The following is a 16,292-nucleotide window of genomic DNA, read 5'->3' on the forward strand; positions in this document are numbered from 1 at the left end:
TTATTAAGTTTTATTTGTATAGTGGTACCTCGGGTTACAAACTTAATTCGTTCTGGAGGTCCGTTCTTAACTCGAAACTGTTCTTAACCTGAGGCGTGCTTTCGCTAATGGGGCCTCCTGCTGCTGCCAATGCACAATTTCTGTTCTCATCCTGGTGCAAAGTTCTCAACCCGAGGTACTACTTCCGGGTTAGCAGAGCTTGTAACCCAAAGTGTTTGTAACCCGACGTACCACTGTATTAATTTGGTAACTAATAAAAATAATTTGGAAAAGAAAGAAAAAACAAGGCCCATCTCATGGTACATTTATCTTGTTGGCTGAATGCTCCCAAGACCTTGACACATTGAAGTGTCTAATGTAAGCACAATCAGACAACTGGCTCCAAAGCACAGCTCACAACACACGCACTAATTACACACGTGTATGAAGAGGGGCATTGCAACAAAATACAGTTGCCTAATACACTTCTGTGAGCAGTGGGGCCATGAGTAAGCCAGAGAATCTGCATTTAACTAACACAGATCGGCTCCCACAATATCCTAAAAATTACAAGTTACAAGAAGTCTCTGGCCTGCTATAGGGCTAGGACAAGCTATACACAGAGAGGCTGCACAATCGCAAGCAACCGCCTGCCTACAACTAAGAGGAATAAAGAGGCAACTACCTCAAAAGTTGTCCTACTCTGCATTCGTAAATGATGAACACATCATGAGGCCACAGCGACTCCCTTCACATAGGTAATGGTATACACAACCCCCATCCCTGACCAGAAGCCATGCTGGCAGGAGCTGATGGAAGCTGTAGTACAATATCTAAAGGGAACCATGTTAGCATCTAAGAGGCTCTTCTCTCCCTCCTCACATCTACTTGGAGAAAACAAACCTCAATTCCTTGCTTTTTGGTATTTCCAAATCAGTAAGCTAAGCACAAATCTTGGGTTTTGGGGAATGAAACGAAGCATGATCCCTGGTGCAGACTTACATGAAGTCAGGGAAAACCATTAACTACAGCTTATTGTGATGGGCAAACTTGGGTCAGTAGGTTTAGGCTATTAAGCTTCATACAAGAACACTCCTCTCTCTCTCTCTCTCTCTCTCTCTCTCTCTCTCTCTCTCTCTCTCTCAAAACTACCTTTGCCCGTAGTTCTATGCTATGAGCAGATTTCTATCCTTGCCCCACTTTCTTTGACCAAGATAACTCTCCCCATTTCTCCCTTCTCAGCAGAAAGGATACATCCATCAGGTTGACCATGTTACGGCAAGAATCCATGCTGAACCCATCCGTCTTCAGATCTTTGTCTGGCCGAGGGAGGAAAGAGACACACTGTTATTACACTTGGATGTGATGTTCAGAGACACCCGCAGCATAGGCCAGGAGTCTGAATAAGAAGCGCTTACGTCTGGCAATGACTCTGTTCAGAATAGTTCGGAGCTCAAAGACACTGATTTCCATGTCCTGGAGGAAGGGAGAGAAGGCAGATCATTAGAAGAGCATTGATTTCAGGGGTCCAAAAGCAGCTCATTCCTATCTCCTCAGGCTCTGATCTCACCTTGGGCAGCCTGTCAATGCATAGGAATGAATGGATCACTCTATCTACAATCCATGTTGATTTCACATACATGTCTATTCATAAGTTCACTGTGCCCTGTTTCCACACCAATCTGCAATTCTGTTTGTTTTTTTAATCTACAGCAAAATTTATATTTAAATATGTATTTTATTCCAAAATAAATGCATTTTGCATCAATAAATGGGTTTCTAAACATACAAAACAGATTTATTTACATGTTTTGGTATACGTTTTTTGAGCCAAGAATGGCACCACAAAATTCAAAGCATTGCTTTCTGATTTGAAACTCAGTCCCAGGTCCGTTTGTATCAGAATTCAGAAACTAAATTCTTCAAGCATCCCTAGTATTAAGAGATGGTTCTGGACAACACCAAGGAAGGCTAAGTCACTGAAGTAGTCATGGAAATTTGTCTGGACTATGAGCCCTTCAGCCTCAAATTCATATTCCAATGAACTATTGCCATCTTCCTCCATTGATCACAAGCATGCTTCTGTTCAATGATATTTATCTATTGTGCTTCCCCTCAACTTTCCCTCCATTCTCCAAGTTCTATGTGCATGCCTCTGTAACCCTCATTTCATCTCTACAATACCCCTGTGAGGTAGATGAGGTTGAAGGAAGGTGACTTTGGGGCATCCCTCAGAGAGGTCCCTGATCCAAGTGAAGTCCTCTTTTTACAGTGAACAGGCTCCTTTGACACCTTCTCACTTCCACATTGTCAAAGCCACTGGCGCTACTTTACCTGCTAGCTGCACACAGCACCTGGGGAAGAAACTGACAGGAATGCTGAGTCACAGTACCTACCTCTCCTGCAAGCTGCCGGAACATGTTCTTGAAGTTTTCGTCCACGTCATCCTCAGATATCTCTTCCTGAGGAAACAAAAACCAGGACCAGCAGGTGAAGCACTGCTCTGACTACCTAATTTTCCCTCTAGCTATCTTCAAAAACCACTGACAGCATCTTACACACTCCCATCATTAAATGCTATCTTCTCGCTTTCCATCAGCTGGCTTTCTCCCTTCCCTTAATTCTCCATGCTTCATCCCATCCTGTTTTAACCAACAAGGTTTATTTAAAATGTAGCTTTAAGAAGGAGGAACATTGGCGTGAAGGGACATTACCCAAATGCTCAACAAAGTATTTTATTATGTGCAGGTGATTTATACAGTAACCCAAGACTATATTACTGCAACATGCTTTATGGGGAGCTGTCCTTGGGACTCATCTCAAAGCTTGATCTAGAGCAGATTGCTGCAGCTAGATGGATAATGGGAAAAGGCAGGGTTAAGAGACCTGCATTGGCTTCCCCTTTCCTACCAGGCCAGATTCAAGCTGTTTGTACTGGTGTATGAAGCCCTGAGCAACTAAGGCCCAGGATACCTTAAGAACCGCCTTGCCCCTTTATGTCCCAAGCCAATTACAGAGATCACCCCCCATGGACCAAAGTATTATTTATTTATTACTTCCTAGCCCAACTTTGGCGCTCAAGGTGGCATACATCACTCCCCCTTTAATCTCCACAACAACCTTGTGGGGTAGGCTGAAAGGTCAACCAGTGAGTTTCACGGCCAAGTGGGAATTCGAACATTGGTCTCCCAGCTCTTAATCCAACACTGGAGTTGTGCCTTGAATGTAGCGAGCCCAACTCTAGGTAACTCCCTCACACTAGAAATCAGACAGGCATTGTCCCTGCTAAGCTTCACACGTTTAGTTAGAACCATTTTGTTCCAGGAGGCATTTGCACCATGAATACTTGTTTCGGTATTATCATCTTTGATGTTTTAAATTTTGTACACTGTATTGTTTTCACTTTTTGTAAACTGCTTTAAGACCCAGATACAGTGAAATGTGCAGAATACACACACACACCACACACACACAAACACTTAAATGCTCTCATAAATAAGTCAGAATTAAAAAAGAGGGAGGTTTGACACTTAAAACTGCCCGTCTTGGGTTGGAATGTTACCTCATCAGGCAGATCTGCGCTGATCTCCTCATCCAGCTCCCTGGGGAAGAAAGAACAATGTTAGGAAAGCCTCTAGTTCTTAGAAGATGGAGGAGGACCTGGCAGAAGGGCAAGAGATATGGTAGGACACATCTCCACTTTGACTGTCCCATTCAAGAGAGCAGTCCCAATGGATGTATCTGGAAGTTTGCTGTGCAGCTCACTCAGGCAGCAAAACATGGAAAGCCACTGTGAGGATAAAGACAATGGGTGGAATACAAGTCAGGTCCATTCCTCAACTAGCTTTTGAGTCTTTTGTCCAACATCTAGAGCTCAGATGAGTATCTTCTGCTTTTCTTAACCCCCCAAAAGTCAACTGGCATCTTTACAGAAACGCAGCTGAGTCCCAAGGAAAGCTCACACACCCCTTACAAAGACCTAGGAGATGATAGTAGCTCACACCGAAGGCATGGACTCACTCTGTGTCTGATTGCTTCTCCGTGAAGACGCGCAGGATGAAGTCTGCTTCCTGGTGAGGCTCAAAGGTGGAGGGCACGATGATGTATTCGCCTGGGGGAAGGCGGATGTGGTTGCTCACCTCCCGCAGGTTGATAAAGGTTTCTGAGCGCGCCCGAGACTGGTTCCTCAGGAAGAATTCCTTTTTCAGGTGAATACTCTGGCAGCCCTGGTTCTGGAACAGGAAACAGTTCAGGTATATTATACAGGGCGGCAAAGGGGCAGCCCCCTCCTTCATCTGATGACAACGGCCTAGGCATCACATGCATATCTAGAAACACTCACACCATGCATTTAAAGTACTACAATCCCACTTTAAAGTCTCATGAAGCCATCTGGCAAACCCATCTAAAATCATGCAACCACCACACATTTACTGATTTTGCTTAATTTGTTGATGCATCCAGTGCAGAATTGGACCCCCCCCCTTTCTAGCTTAGAACCTATACAGCCTGGACCATTTGGTCTGGTCCATTTGGACCATTTCCTGCTTGGCAGGGGGTTGAACTCGATGGCCCTTGTGGTCTCTTCCAACTCTATGATTCTATGTCTGCAGCCATCGAAGAGCTGTGCACAACATTATGGGTCTCTGTTTGCATCAAGCAGGAGGAAGGTACATGCTTCAGATTCCATCCAGAATAGGGAACAGCACTCTGTGGCCTCAACCCATTTCATTCTTGCACACAATTCAGTAATGGGGTTTTGGTGGCTCAGGGCATACCTCCTCAGGAACCTGTACACAGAGAGAAAGCAGACAAAGGTTAGGAATGCGCTCCTATTAAGTGATGATGCTCAAAAGGGCACACCAGGAAGCCACGTGGGGTTACCTCATAGACTGCAAAGCCAATGGTGTGCATGTCTTCGCCAGCTTTACGTGCTTTCCGCCGGTGCTTTTGCATCAAGGCCACTAAGAAGCTGCAAGCCAATTCATTGTCGTCTGGGTCGTCGTCCTCTTCCAAGAGCTTGATTTTGAACTGGGGGTTAATCCAGAATGTAGCTGCAAGGGGGAGAGGGAAGATGGTGACACTGTGGCAGGGTTTGGTCTAAGCTTTTCTCCCTTATGGTACAAACAGCCAGCCCACTGCCCACTCCCATCCTCTTTGTAAGTGAAAGAATGAACATGGAAGACAGAAGAGAAAAGTAAGAATTAACAGAGAAAGAGGGAAAATTAAAAAAAAAACAGAGGAAGAAAGAAATGTGCAAAATAAAAAAGACGGTGAGGGAGCAAGAAAATAGAGGTGCCCTCAAAAGGATGGGAGAGCAAGGGATGCCCCCTCAATTATTTTGGGGAAGAGATTATCTCCCTTTCTTAAACTATACTTGAGTACTGAGACTCCCCCACAAAGCATAACTATGAAGCTGAGTCCCCACTTCATCTCAAGATGAAATAAATTTTTGCAAGCTCAGTACAATGTGGGAGGAAGCACCACTGAACAATCTTGTTTGTGTAGTGATTGTATACCTAGATTAATTGTTTGAGTTTGCTACGAGTCAATAAAAGCCTCTGACTAGTCAAGTAACTAGCCTCACAATACACTACAAGTTTATCAAGATTTGAAAGCAACCAGTATTCATCTTGATTTCCTGTTTCTTCCTATCTTTCCTCATCTATTTCTTTTTTAAAGAAACAGTGGTTCTTTAACCTCGGGTTACAAACACTTCGAGTTACAGACTCCGCTAACCCGGAAGTAGTACCTCAGGTTAAGAACTTTACCTCAGGATGAGAACAGAAACTGTTTGTCAGCAGCGCGGTGGCAGTGGGAGGCCCCATTAGCTAAAGTGGTACCTCAGGTTAAGAATGGTTTCAGGTTAAGAACGGACCTCCGGAATGAATTAAGTTCATAACCAGAGGTACCACTGTACGTGGTTACTTCCGAAATCCCATATGTCCAAGTGCGTAATAACTTTTCACACTGCACAGATTTTGTTGTGGTTGACAATAATGTGTCTAGCTGCATGTTAGAAGTAGCCCCGCCAGTGGTCTTTCCCAGGGCCACCTATTGCATTATCGGAAAAAGGTTAGTTTTCCACAACTAAGGCATCAAGAGAGGAGGACATCAGGCTACAAATCGTGGCTCAAGCAGAGGCTCCAGGATGGTGAATTTATATATCACACCTCTGCAGAATGTGGGAGTCACTTTACTAGTCCAGTACCACCAAAGAGGGCGGACAAGGAATAGGCAGCAGCTGTTACCTGGGTGGTTCCTGCAGCCTCCTGCTGTGCTGCCTCGGCGCCAGGTGCCCTCAAAGAGGGTGGTATGCCATCTGCTCATGTCATCCTTGGTCAGAGCATCAGGGGTGAGGTTGCAGATCTCCAGCCTGGAAAACTCACGTAGAAAGTCTCGAAAAGACATCCTTCAGGGACAAAAAAGTATGTTGAAGTCACAGGGCAGAGAGAAGAATCAGGCAGGGCAAGCGCAATGCTGCTCCAATGCTTAAAGAACCTTGAAGCCAAAAGAAAACACTTTCCACACCTACTCTTTAAACAACTTTGGGGTACAAACAGAAAGCAGCTATGGGTGTTTTGTTCTGTTTTTTTTTTAAAGAGGCAATCAAACGCTTGGCATCAAACGCTTCTGTATATCCCACTGCAGAATTAGGAATTATTGGGGGTATTGGCATGTCTCTGTGTGTGTACACACTAGGAACAAACAGTGCCACAAGTCTCAGAACTCACCAGAATTCACCATCTTCCATTTTCAGCTGCAGTTCTTCCCTCTGATCGGGGTCCACTTCGTTCCACTCAGAAGAGCTAAGATAGCAACAGAAAGGCAGTTATGCTGTGTGTCCTCCCCATGTTGTGTCAGTCTGCATTTCTTAGTGCAGAAAGTATTGATCTGATGTGTGGAGATCTTTCCTATTCTAATTAATTCGAGAGGGTTCTTGAAGCTTCTTTGTGTGAAAGAAACAAGCAGAAGGTTCATGATGTTTGGGTTATTCCTTCAGAGAAGCTGAGTACAGCTGGTTTAAACTGGTTCTGTTATCTCTTCTTCAAGGTCATGCTGACTATAATAAGAGGCCAGAAGGAGCCTGGGTTTCAGTTATTCTTTCTGTCTCTTTTCCTTCTGGTGTGGTGTTCTGTACACAGTGTGCTTAATGTTAAGGTTTAGAATTATTATAAGTTATTGTAAGTTAAAGTTAAGTCTGCTGCAACTGGACTTCTTATGGACAGTGCCAATCCTGACCATTATGCACATTTGCCTTCAAGTAGCAAATGCTGGATGAAATACAATTTCATGGTCTATTTTTTGAGAATCCTGCAATGTGTTTAAGTTTTTATTCTGCTAACTATACATTGGAATCTACTCTGGATCAATATTGAGTAGAATTTTAGTGACATGTTGCTCCTTCCAGTTTTATCTGGTAGCAGCAAAGGGCTGTGGAAGAGCCCATGCTTTGCATTCAAAAAGTCCCAAGTTCAATTCTCCCTCCTGTCTGAAACCCTGGAGAGCTGCTTCCAGTCACTGTAGACAATTCTAAGTTAAACAGTCCATTGATCTGACTCTATTAGGCAGCTACCCTTGACCCTAACCTGATGTTTCATTCCAGCTCATGGATGAACAGATTCAATAATAATAATAATAACAACAATAATAATAAACTTTTATTTGTATCCCACGTTCCCAGGGCTCAGGGCAGCTAACATCAAATATATAACTGTTGAATGGTCACTTTAAAATGTGAAGGTTCATTATTATTTCACAAGTTATGTATGTCTTTAAGGGCCAGGGTCAGGGCAAATAACAAGACCCAGTCTTACAGCTGTGAAACATAGCAGGTGCTGCTAGGCTGTGTTAATCAAGCTGTGTCAGAAATTGGGCATAGTATATAAGGAGCAGCACCTAGCTCTCCCATTACCCTGGGGGATGGGTTGGTGGTTGGGTCTGGTTTGTTGTTGATGTATTTAGTGTATAAGGAGTTTTTGGTTTTGTTATTAAAACCTTGTTTAAGTTATTTTTGAGTCCCTTTTTAATGCATGGTCTCCCCAGCAAGCTCTCTGCAGCGCTACTAAACTGCAAATCGCCAACAATAACATTGGTATAAAATCAAACTATAATCAAATTACCTCCTAAAAACAAGTCAGGATCAAATTAAAACCTAATTAGATGGCTAATTAGATAAAAAAGCACTGTGTTAAAAAGGAGATGGAAATTCTACCTGTGATGGCTTAATTGCACATGCAGATCATCACCTGATGCTAAGGTCATCGAGTGATGGCACATGCATTTGTGAAACATTTTTTTAAGTGTCACCCGGATGCATCCCAAATGGGATCGCTATCAGGTGTCACAGCTGGGCATGGCACTTACTAATGTCACGGCAGGAGCACGTCCAACCCACCTATCACTCCAGGCTCCAGTCCACTCCACTTGGCCCCAGGGATTCCTTATGCGAATGAGCGCTTCCTGCCGGCCACGATAGTCCACCTGTCAAAGTTAAGGTATTAAGACAACCGACACACATGGCTAAAGCCCTTGAATTGGTCTCCACAGCCCCTTGAAGAGAAACTCACATTCTTCAATCCTGTGACGCTATAGGCATGGCCCTTCACCAGTTTCTTGAAGGTAATGGCTTCCATGTCAAATGCACTTGTGATCTGAAGAGAGAGGATATATGGCACTGGTCAAAAGGCTTAACCCTCCCCTTTCTCCAAAAGGCAACGGACTAAAATGGCTGCTAAACACAATGTACCAGCAGCAGTTCACAGCTCGGTGTTGGTTCCTGTATATCCTAGTTGCCTCAGTGAAAAGTTCATTCACAATGTTGAAGAGGCTGTGAACTCTTACAAGCCCGTTCATTTCAGAAGGATGCAAAAGTCATGGAGTAAGGCTGCGGGCTTTACAGCATCTATGTCAAAAGATGCTCAGTTTCCATAGGTTCCATAGGAAAAGGGCCCTTTAGTGGGTGTAGGCTTTGACATTTGGAAAACTGTTATTTGGAAACTTGACAGAGAACTTTGGGTGAAACATCACTGGGAGTGCTGACGACATCCAGGTCGATTTCTTTACTTTTTCAACAAGAGAAGACCAGCTTTTCACATTTGAAGGCAACATTCTATAGCACGGATGGGGAACCTCCAGCCCTCCAGTTCTTGTTGGGACTACAACTCCCTCATCACTGGCCACACCGGCTGGCCTAATGGGAATTGGAAATCAACACTATCTGGAGGGCTACAGCTTCACCCATCCCCATTTTCCAACATAAAGCTATTCCATAGATTAGCTGCAAGCTATTCACCAATTGGCCACTTGTATTATTCAGAATACACAAACAGTGAAAAGTAAACGCACTGAAAATGTACAGATTAGTTCTGGCCCACTAGATCATAATATATATATATGGGATGTAGCCCTCATTCATTTTTCTGGCTTACTTGGCACTGCTTTTCTCCACAACAGTATGGAGTGTGAGGGGGGATGACTTATTACAACTCACAAATGGACATTTATAGAAGGTCACTCTGTTGGCAATGTGTGAGCAGGCATGCAGGGCAATAAGAGTGGGTATGGAGAAAGGAAAAGCTGTTGCGTAGGAAGCTTGGCTCAGAGGCATTCCTCCTTCACAACTTGGCATCATTCCATTTCTCTTGTTTAGACTGGTGTGCACTTGTGTGTGGTCACCAGTGTTGTTTTTCTCTCCTCGCATTTTAAAAACACAGGAATAATTAAAAGATGTGTGTTTGGCAAACATCCCAGACAATGGTCAGTCAAGCATGGATCTTAGACCAGCAGCTGACTAATTTGCACATAACAAGACTATTCATATGCCCCTGTTTTGCACGTCATTATTTTCTAATTTTTAAAATAACTCAACTAAAGAGTAAAAGAAAATGGCAACCTGAACTGTACTGTATTTGCCTGAAACAGGGTGGTTGTCCGTACACTTTCCTAACACAAGGGGGCACCAACCAAATGTCTCTTGATACAGATGAACATGAGAAATGGAACTTCACAGCCAAACCCAGACTTGAGTTAACATTTGGGCCTATTCTACAGTTCTACTCTGAGAGGTTTCCATTGACCGAATCCCTGGCCTCAGAACAAATATCAGAGCCAAATCAGGGAAGCCAGATCTCCCTCCGCTGCCCCGCTTTGATTCCACATCTGGAACATCCCACAAGCTCCCTCTTTGGGGCACTGCTTACATCAATGGAGCAGCCAAGCAGGGATCCCCTCTCAAGAGCCTTGGAAATGATCCTGCACAAGTCGCGAGGTGGCTTCTTGAGATCGTACATCTCTGCCACGCCACCTGTGAAGTCCTCAAAGCCCTCTGTGGTGCTGCCCCCCGACAGGGCCTCATAAGAGCCGTTCAGCCTGTATGGCAAAGAGAATTGGCGGTTAGTAGGCTAGCCTTAAACCTGGCCTCCTGGAAACCGGAAGGCCCAGTTACAGAGGGTGGTGAGTTGAAGAACAACGGAAACAAATCCAAACCAGGGCTTTCTGGGAAAACCACAAGGCAGCACTCACTTGGCATAAGCTTTTTCCAGCAGAGCACTCCAGAACTCCTGGCACTCTGCTGAGTGCACAAACACCAGTTCTCCATCCTTGGTTGGCAGCCGATCGTCAATCACTACATCCACCCATTCACCAAACTGCCAGATCTGAAGAATAAGAAGTCGGAGAATAATAATGAGGTAAGGCAGAGTAACATAGCAAGATGGTCCAGTCGGAATCAGACCATCACTCCATTTATTATTATTATTAACAACAACAACAACAACAACTCAATCCTCCTGAAGAAGCCTGCACCTTCGGTACTGCTGCATCGAGATAGGTGCTCAGGCTCAATAGGCTCCACCACTAAACTGGAAAAGGACAATGTATTGACTGGCAGTAGCTTTCCAAGGTCTTAGATGTTCTTCCCCATCTTTACCTGGAGATGCCAGAGCTTGAACTCATGATGGTTTGCATCCAAAGGATGTACTCTACCACTGAGCTATGAGCTTTGCTGATTGGGTTGAGGTAATGGGACAGTAGACATTAGGTTCGAACAGGGCAACTATCCCTTCAGCAATAACTCCACTTCTTAGCCAAGGCTTCCTCTGTTTGCAGCTTTACATTTTCCATAGCTTAGGGTCCCATCCACCTGTGAGACAGGCTTTCCTTTGAAGCACTTTCTGTGGGAAAGATGAGCCTTACCTGGAAGTGAAAGATGCCCGCATAGTCCTCCTGAAAGCTTTGTCCATGGGGTACAACCCTGTGCAAAAGTTCCTCATTGAGAGTCAAGGAACCAATAGCAGCAAGCAACCAGCAGTCACCTGATAAATAAGGAAATAGATGTCAACTCAGGCTGCATTCAGATGTGGGGATTGCTGAACCAGTTTTCCTGGTGACACTTTTGTCCCAGTTTCTGACATTCCTTTTACACTGCATTACTAGCTGAATGATGGAACAGTGGCTTTTTGACTGATAGACTGCCCAGGTCACACTAAATTCCACTCACTCCCATAAGCATAGTGGTACACAAACGCAGACAGCAGACATGTTCCCACAATCCCACCCTTTATGCTCATGTGCGCTACGATTCCCCCACGAAAATGGCAGGAAAGAGTAGTTATGTTGGCATACCACCCCAAATTTCATCCTCCAATTCCTCCCCCCCCCCCCCCCGTTAATGGTGTTGCAAACGGATTTTCCCTGGAAGCAATTAATAGGGGAATGAGCACTAAACTTCCGCTGCACTTCCAGAAGTGGCTGTTATGTTATGTGAAAGATCACATAAACTTTGCCGGGGGGCGGGGGGAGGAGGGGGAAGGAATGAAGTGCTGTCTGAATGAAGCCTCAGTTTCCCAGTGGACCTAGATTCCTAATATCCTTATTTCTTCTCTAGGTTTTCAGTATCAGCAAATTCCTCATCATCTGAAATCACCAGAAAACTTGGAATATACTTTCTTGCTTTTAAGATTCATCTATGGTGCCTCCAGCTTCCCTCTCAATCCAAGGGATAAACACACATTACTCACCCAGAGCCCCCTGGCAGATATCTGTCCTTGTAGCACCTCCAACGATAAACTGGGGGTCATCCACAATTTCCTGCAAAGAGGAAAGAAAAATGGAATATAAACTGTGGCTGGGTTCTTCAGAATACTCATACACACTTAGTGGGAGCACTGAATACACAACATGAATGCAACATCCTTAAACGGAGACAGGCAAAGACTGTTATGGCTCAGATCCATATAGTGTTCCTTTCTCTCACTTCAATGTTGCTCTTCTTTTTAATATCTCCTGCTCTCTCTGACCTCCCTGCTCTGGTTTCTTGGGTTATGGATTGGTCTAAATGTACTCTGGAGAGTTTAAGAACACACACACAAATCTTAGGATTCTTGCAACTTTCTTTTCCTTTATTTTACTGTGCACAAGTTCTTTGTTGAGGACCTATTTCTGCAGTGCTTTACATAAAAAGTTGAAGTGCCATAACAAAAAAGGAGAGTGTTTTTACAAAAACAAAAACCAGCAGAATCTAGAAACTAAATCTAACACATTCAATGAAGTATTCTGTTACTTGTGAAAGCTTCTGGCCTTAAAGGGAGACTCTATGTTGGAACATCTCCTGGTTCAGTTTGGCACTGAAGTACAGTAATGAATGGTTGGCATCAGAGTTCAGTTGAGTCAGGCAGCTGCTATCGCCTAGACCATTTAAAGCACAGGCGGCCAGTTCAGGCAGATGCTGGCAATCTAATGCTGATAATACATTTTTGAGCCATACACTATGACTGTGTTTTGTGGTGCCCTATTTTCTGACCAGAAATCGTTAGTTTTAACTTTAGTTTGGGGAAAATCCTTGATATTTGAAGGTGTTCACACACTTTTAAATTATATTTCTGTGGTGTGGGGATTACAGATAGGCAGCGGAAGCAGAACCTGCAAAACCTTATGGCTGCAAAGAGGTTTATACTTCAAGGCTGGAAGCATAAACACCCACCACCCACCCTGAATATCTCATTGCTCTTTCTACATGTGAACAAGTAGACATGTGGATTGCTTATATTAATATACATGTTTAAGTCAGGATTGATTGTCTTAAAAAGATTAATGTGAGCAGACAATGTTTTCTTCTTGTTGAATACCACCTATAATCTCAAACAAGTTTTACTCAGGGTAGACCCACTGAAATCAATGGACCCAACATAATCATATTCATTAATTTGTACTCTGAAAAAAACTTAGTTGAATACACACCCATCTATCCATTCAGGGAGAGGGGGAGAGAGAGCTGGCTAACCTGTGGCCCTCCAGATGTTACAATTCCCATCAGTTCCAGCCAGCATGACCAATGGTCAGAGATTATGGAAACAATAGTCTATCAACATAAGGAGTGTACCAAGTTTACAATAAATACCATATTTTTCCATGTATAAGACAATGTTTTTTGCTTAAAACTTTTAGTCAGAAATTGGGGGCTGTCTTATACCCAGATGGTGAATTTACAGTGGTGCCTCGCAAGACGAAATTAATTCGTTCCGCAAGTCTTTTCGTCTTGTGAGTTTTTCGTCTTGCGAATCACGGTTTCCCATAGGAATGCATTGAAAATCAATCAATGCGTTCCTATGGAAACCGCCTTCAGACCAGGTCCGGGGACAGTCTGTCCCCCAACCTCTTCTGAAGGCCGGTGGGGGGCAAAGGTCTTTGCTTCCCCCCCGCCTGCCTTCCCGGGACAGCGGAGACTTCTCCGCTGTCCCGGGGCGATCTTAAAATGCTGGCGGGCGGCATTTGAAGGCGGGCGGTGGGCAAAAGTCTTTGCTCCCCCCCCCCCCGCCTGCCTTCAAAAGCCGCCCGGGACAGCGGAGAAACGCGCTGCATTTCTCCGCTCTCCCGGGAAGGCAGGCAGGGGGGAGCAAAGACTTTTGCCCCCCGCCGGGCTTCAGAAGAGGTCCAGGACCTCTTCTGAAGGCGGGCGGGGGGCAAAAGTCTTTGCTCCCCCCCCGCCTGCCTTCAAAAGCCATCCGGGATAGCGGGAAGTGCTTCCCTGCTATCCCGGACTGCTTTTAAAATGCTGGCGGTGGGGAGCAAAGCCTTTCGGCCCCTGCCAGCCTCCCTGGACCTCTTCTGAAGGCCGGAGGGGGGGAAGGCTTTGCTCCCCACCGCTAGCATTTAAAAGAGGTCCCCGGAGATTTCCCTATGGGCTTTCTTCTTGCGAAGCAAGCCCATAGGGAAATTCGTTTTGCAAAGCGCCTCCAAAACGGAAAACCCTTTCGTCTAGCGGGGTTTTCGTCTTGCGAGGCGTTCGTCTTGCGGGGCACCACTGTACAGGGGTTCAGGGTTGAGTGCAGGCTGCCTGGACTCGGGTTCAAGCTCAGACTCTGGCGCAGATGGTCTGGGCAGGGTTTTGGGCTCTGGCTCTCATGGCCCAGGCTTGGGTCTGACCCAATTTCTAAATTTTGGGTTCCAAAAATTAGGAGTTGTCTTATATGTGGGGGCATCTTATACATAAAAAAATACAGTATGCAGGCCAGCATTTTTGTCACCTTATAATAGATGGAGAATGTGAGAGGGCAGCTTGTTTAAGGCTGTGAGTCCACAGCTGACTGGATATCATATGATTTGGTTTGCACCAGCTTGCGCAGATCTCATATGCTTGTATCAAAGGATTTCTTCCTATGCCTTATTACGGTTCTACTTTTTCCTCACCAAGAACCAGGCCATACCAAAGCTTAGAGGGAGACTTTGCATATAAATGTTGCTACATACCCCAAACCTTGAAGCAAAATGGACAACTCTATTCAACTAAATAATGGCTCCAAAACATGGGCCTGTGCCATCGATACACAGGAAGCTGCTGGGAACTCTAGAGAGTTCTATTGTAGTGAATATTCAAGTGCGGAAATTGGTTGTCTGGCATTTCTCCACCCCTTTTGCAGACTAGACGATCTTCTGCAAGCTCAGATGCATTTGAGGTTGGGCTGGATCCCAGAGTCAACTAAAATTTATTGATGGGGCAAAGCAAGAGGTCCAAATGAGAAAAGCGGGACTAATTAGAAGATGGAAAGAGGCCACCAGAAGCAAATAATAATGATAATAAATGCTACAGTTGGATCCATGAACAAAGAGGCTTTTAATAAAAGCTGCTAACAGAATGCAGAACAGCAGGTCAAAGTGGTCCTCCGAGGGTCCCTTCAAGCAGACGGCCAGGTACTCACCGAAGGACGCATCCAGCGAATTCCACGGGTCTTGGAAGAATTTGGCCCCAGCTCCTTGAATCCAAGGACTGAGGGGATGGCAGGAAACTGGGGGTCCTCAAACAAGGTGCCGCTCTCCAGACATTGCTGCTTCAGGGTCTCATAATCTTGGCCGAGGAACTTAACAGCATTGTTGTGCTGGCCCACACCTTCAGCCCGCAAACGGTTCCATTCTAGTTTGGCAGCCATTCCTCCAAAAGGCATCATGGCACAGCAAGCAGGACGCGGGCAATGGATACCTCAGCAACACTCCTAAAATCCAAAATAAAAATCCACTGTGAGATGAGACACAGATTACTGAAGCTGATTAAGGGTATCCAGCATGTGCATCTATGTTTCTATGATTATAGATTTTAAAATTCCTGTCTTGCCTTTCAGGTAAAACAAGGAAGTACAATATCTATTTATAAGATATAGTTTGAAAAAAAACAAGCCAAAGACTAAAAAACAGATTAAAACAGTCCTAATCCTCATGGCTAATCAGGAAAAACCAAAACAGTAGTACTGTATTCTGGGGGAGGGGGATTCTCCATTTTGTTCTGCATACTGGGGAGGGCAAATCACCAAATCGGAGATATTCTTCCAGACTACAGGGGGCAATGCATTGACTGAATAAGCCTTCATGCTCTTGTGAACAATATTTGTCCGTAGGTTGAACTATGTAGATGGGTGCATTTGTCAAAGATACTCCCAGCCATTTATATACCCCACTGTTTCCACAAGGAGCTCACGATCCCACACAGAAAGAGTCCTCTCATTATTCCTTCACAACAACCCAAGAAATAGGTCATCCAGTTTCATGCCTTCTGTCAGCTTGGAGGCCAAGTTGTGATTTGCACCTGGGCTCCTCCACACATGCGGAGACAAATGCGCCACACTGGCTTGCAGGCCATGCAACACAGCAAATGGATCTCACTATAGCCTGGGAGACACCCTTTACTGAGCACAGATCAGGTTAGGACATTCTGGGCAGCCCACAAGAAGATGGCTTCTAGCTGTGCACAGCTGTAGGCCAGAGACAATAATGCCTGCAGACCCAGTGAAAAGAAATCCCAGAAGCCCCAGCTCTGGCAGGAA

At 44.8% G+C, this 16,292-nt stretch overlaps 1 protein-coding gene across 3 annotated transcripts in view; it reads right to left on the minus strand.

Moving 5' to 3' along the window:
• CAPN11 (calpain 11) overlaps window positions 1–16,292 on the minus strand; it is a 33,952-nt gene that overhangs the window by 6,825 nt on the left and 10,835 nt on the right. For all 3 annotated transcript variants that reach the window (XM_081904713.1, XM_081904714.1, XM_081904715.1), the window contains 16 exons: window positions 15,177–15,467; window positions 12,000–12,069; window positions 11,176–11,294; window positions 10,504–10,637; window positions 10,182–10,350; window positions 8,550–8,633; window positions 8,378–8,463; window positions 6,714–6,788; window positions 6,231–6,391; window positions 4,864–5,033; window positions 4,758–4,769; window positions 4,000–4,211; window positions 3,542–3,581; window positions 2,376–2,441; window positions 1,398–1,455; window positions 1,234–1,298 (listed from right to left, as the gene is read on the minus strand). In XM_081904713.1, coding sequence (XP_081760839.1) covers window positions 1,234–1,298; window positions 1,398–1,455; window positions 2,376–2,441; window positions 3,542–3,581; window positions 4,000–4,211; window positions 4,758–4,769; window positions 4,864–5,033; window positions 6,231–6,391; window positions 6,714–6,788; window positions 8,378–8,463; window positions 8,550–8,633; window positions 10,182–10,350; window positions 10,504–10,637; window positions 11,176–11,294; window positions 12,000–12,069; window positions 15,177–15,422 — 1,767 coding nt within the window. In that variant the 5' untranslated portion in view covers window positions 15,423–15,467. The remainder of the gene's footprint in view (window positions 1–1,233; window positions 1,299–1,397; window positions 1,456–2,375; window positions 2,442–3,541; window positions 3,582–3,999; window positions 4,212–4,757; window positions 4,770–4,863; window positions 5,034–6,230; window positions 6,392–6,713; window positions 6,789–8,377; window positions 8,464–8,549; window positions 8,634–10,181; window positions 10,351–10,503; window positions 10,638–11,175; window positions 11,295–11,999; window positions 12,070–15,176; window positions 15,468–16,292) is intronic.

The sequence above is a fragment of the Podarcis melisellensis genome (genome assembly GCF_964234715.1).
Source record: "Podarcis melisellensis genome assembly, chromosome: 3".
Classification (NCBI taxonomy): domain Eukaryota; kingdom Metazoa; phylum Chordata; class Lepidosauria; order Squamata; family Lacertidae; genus Podarcis; species Podarcis melisellensis.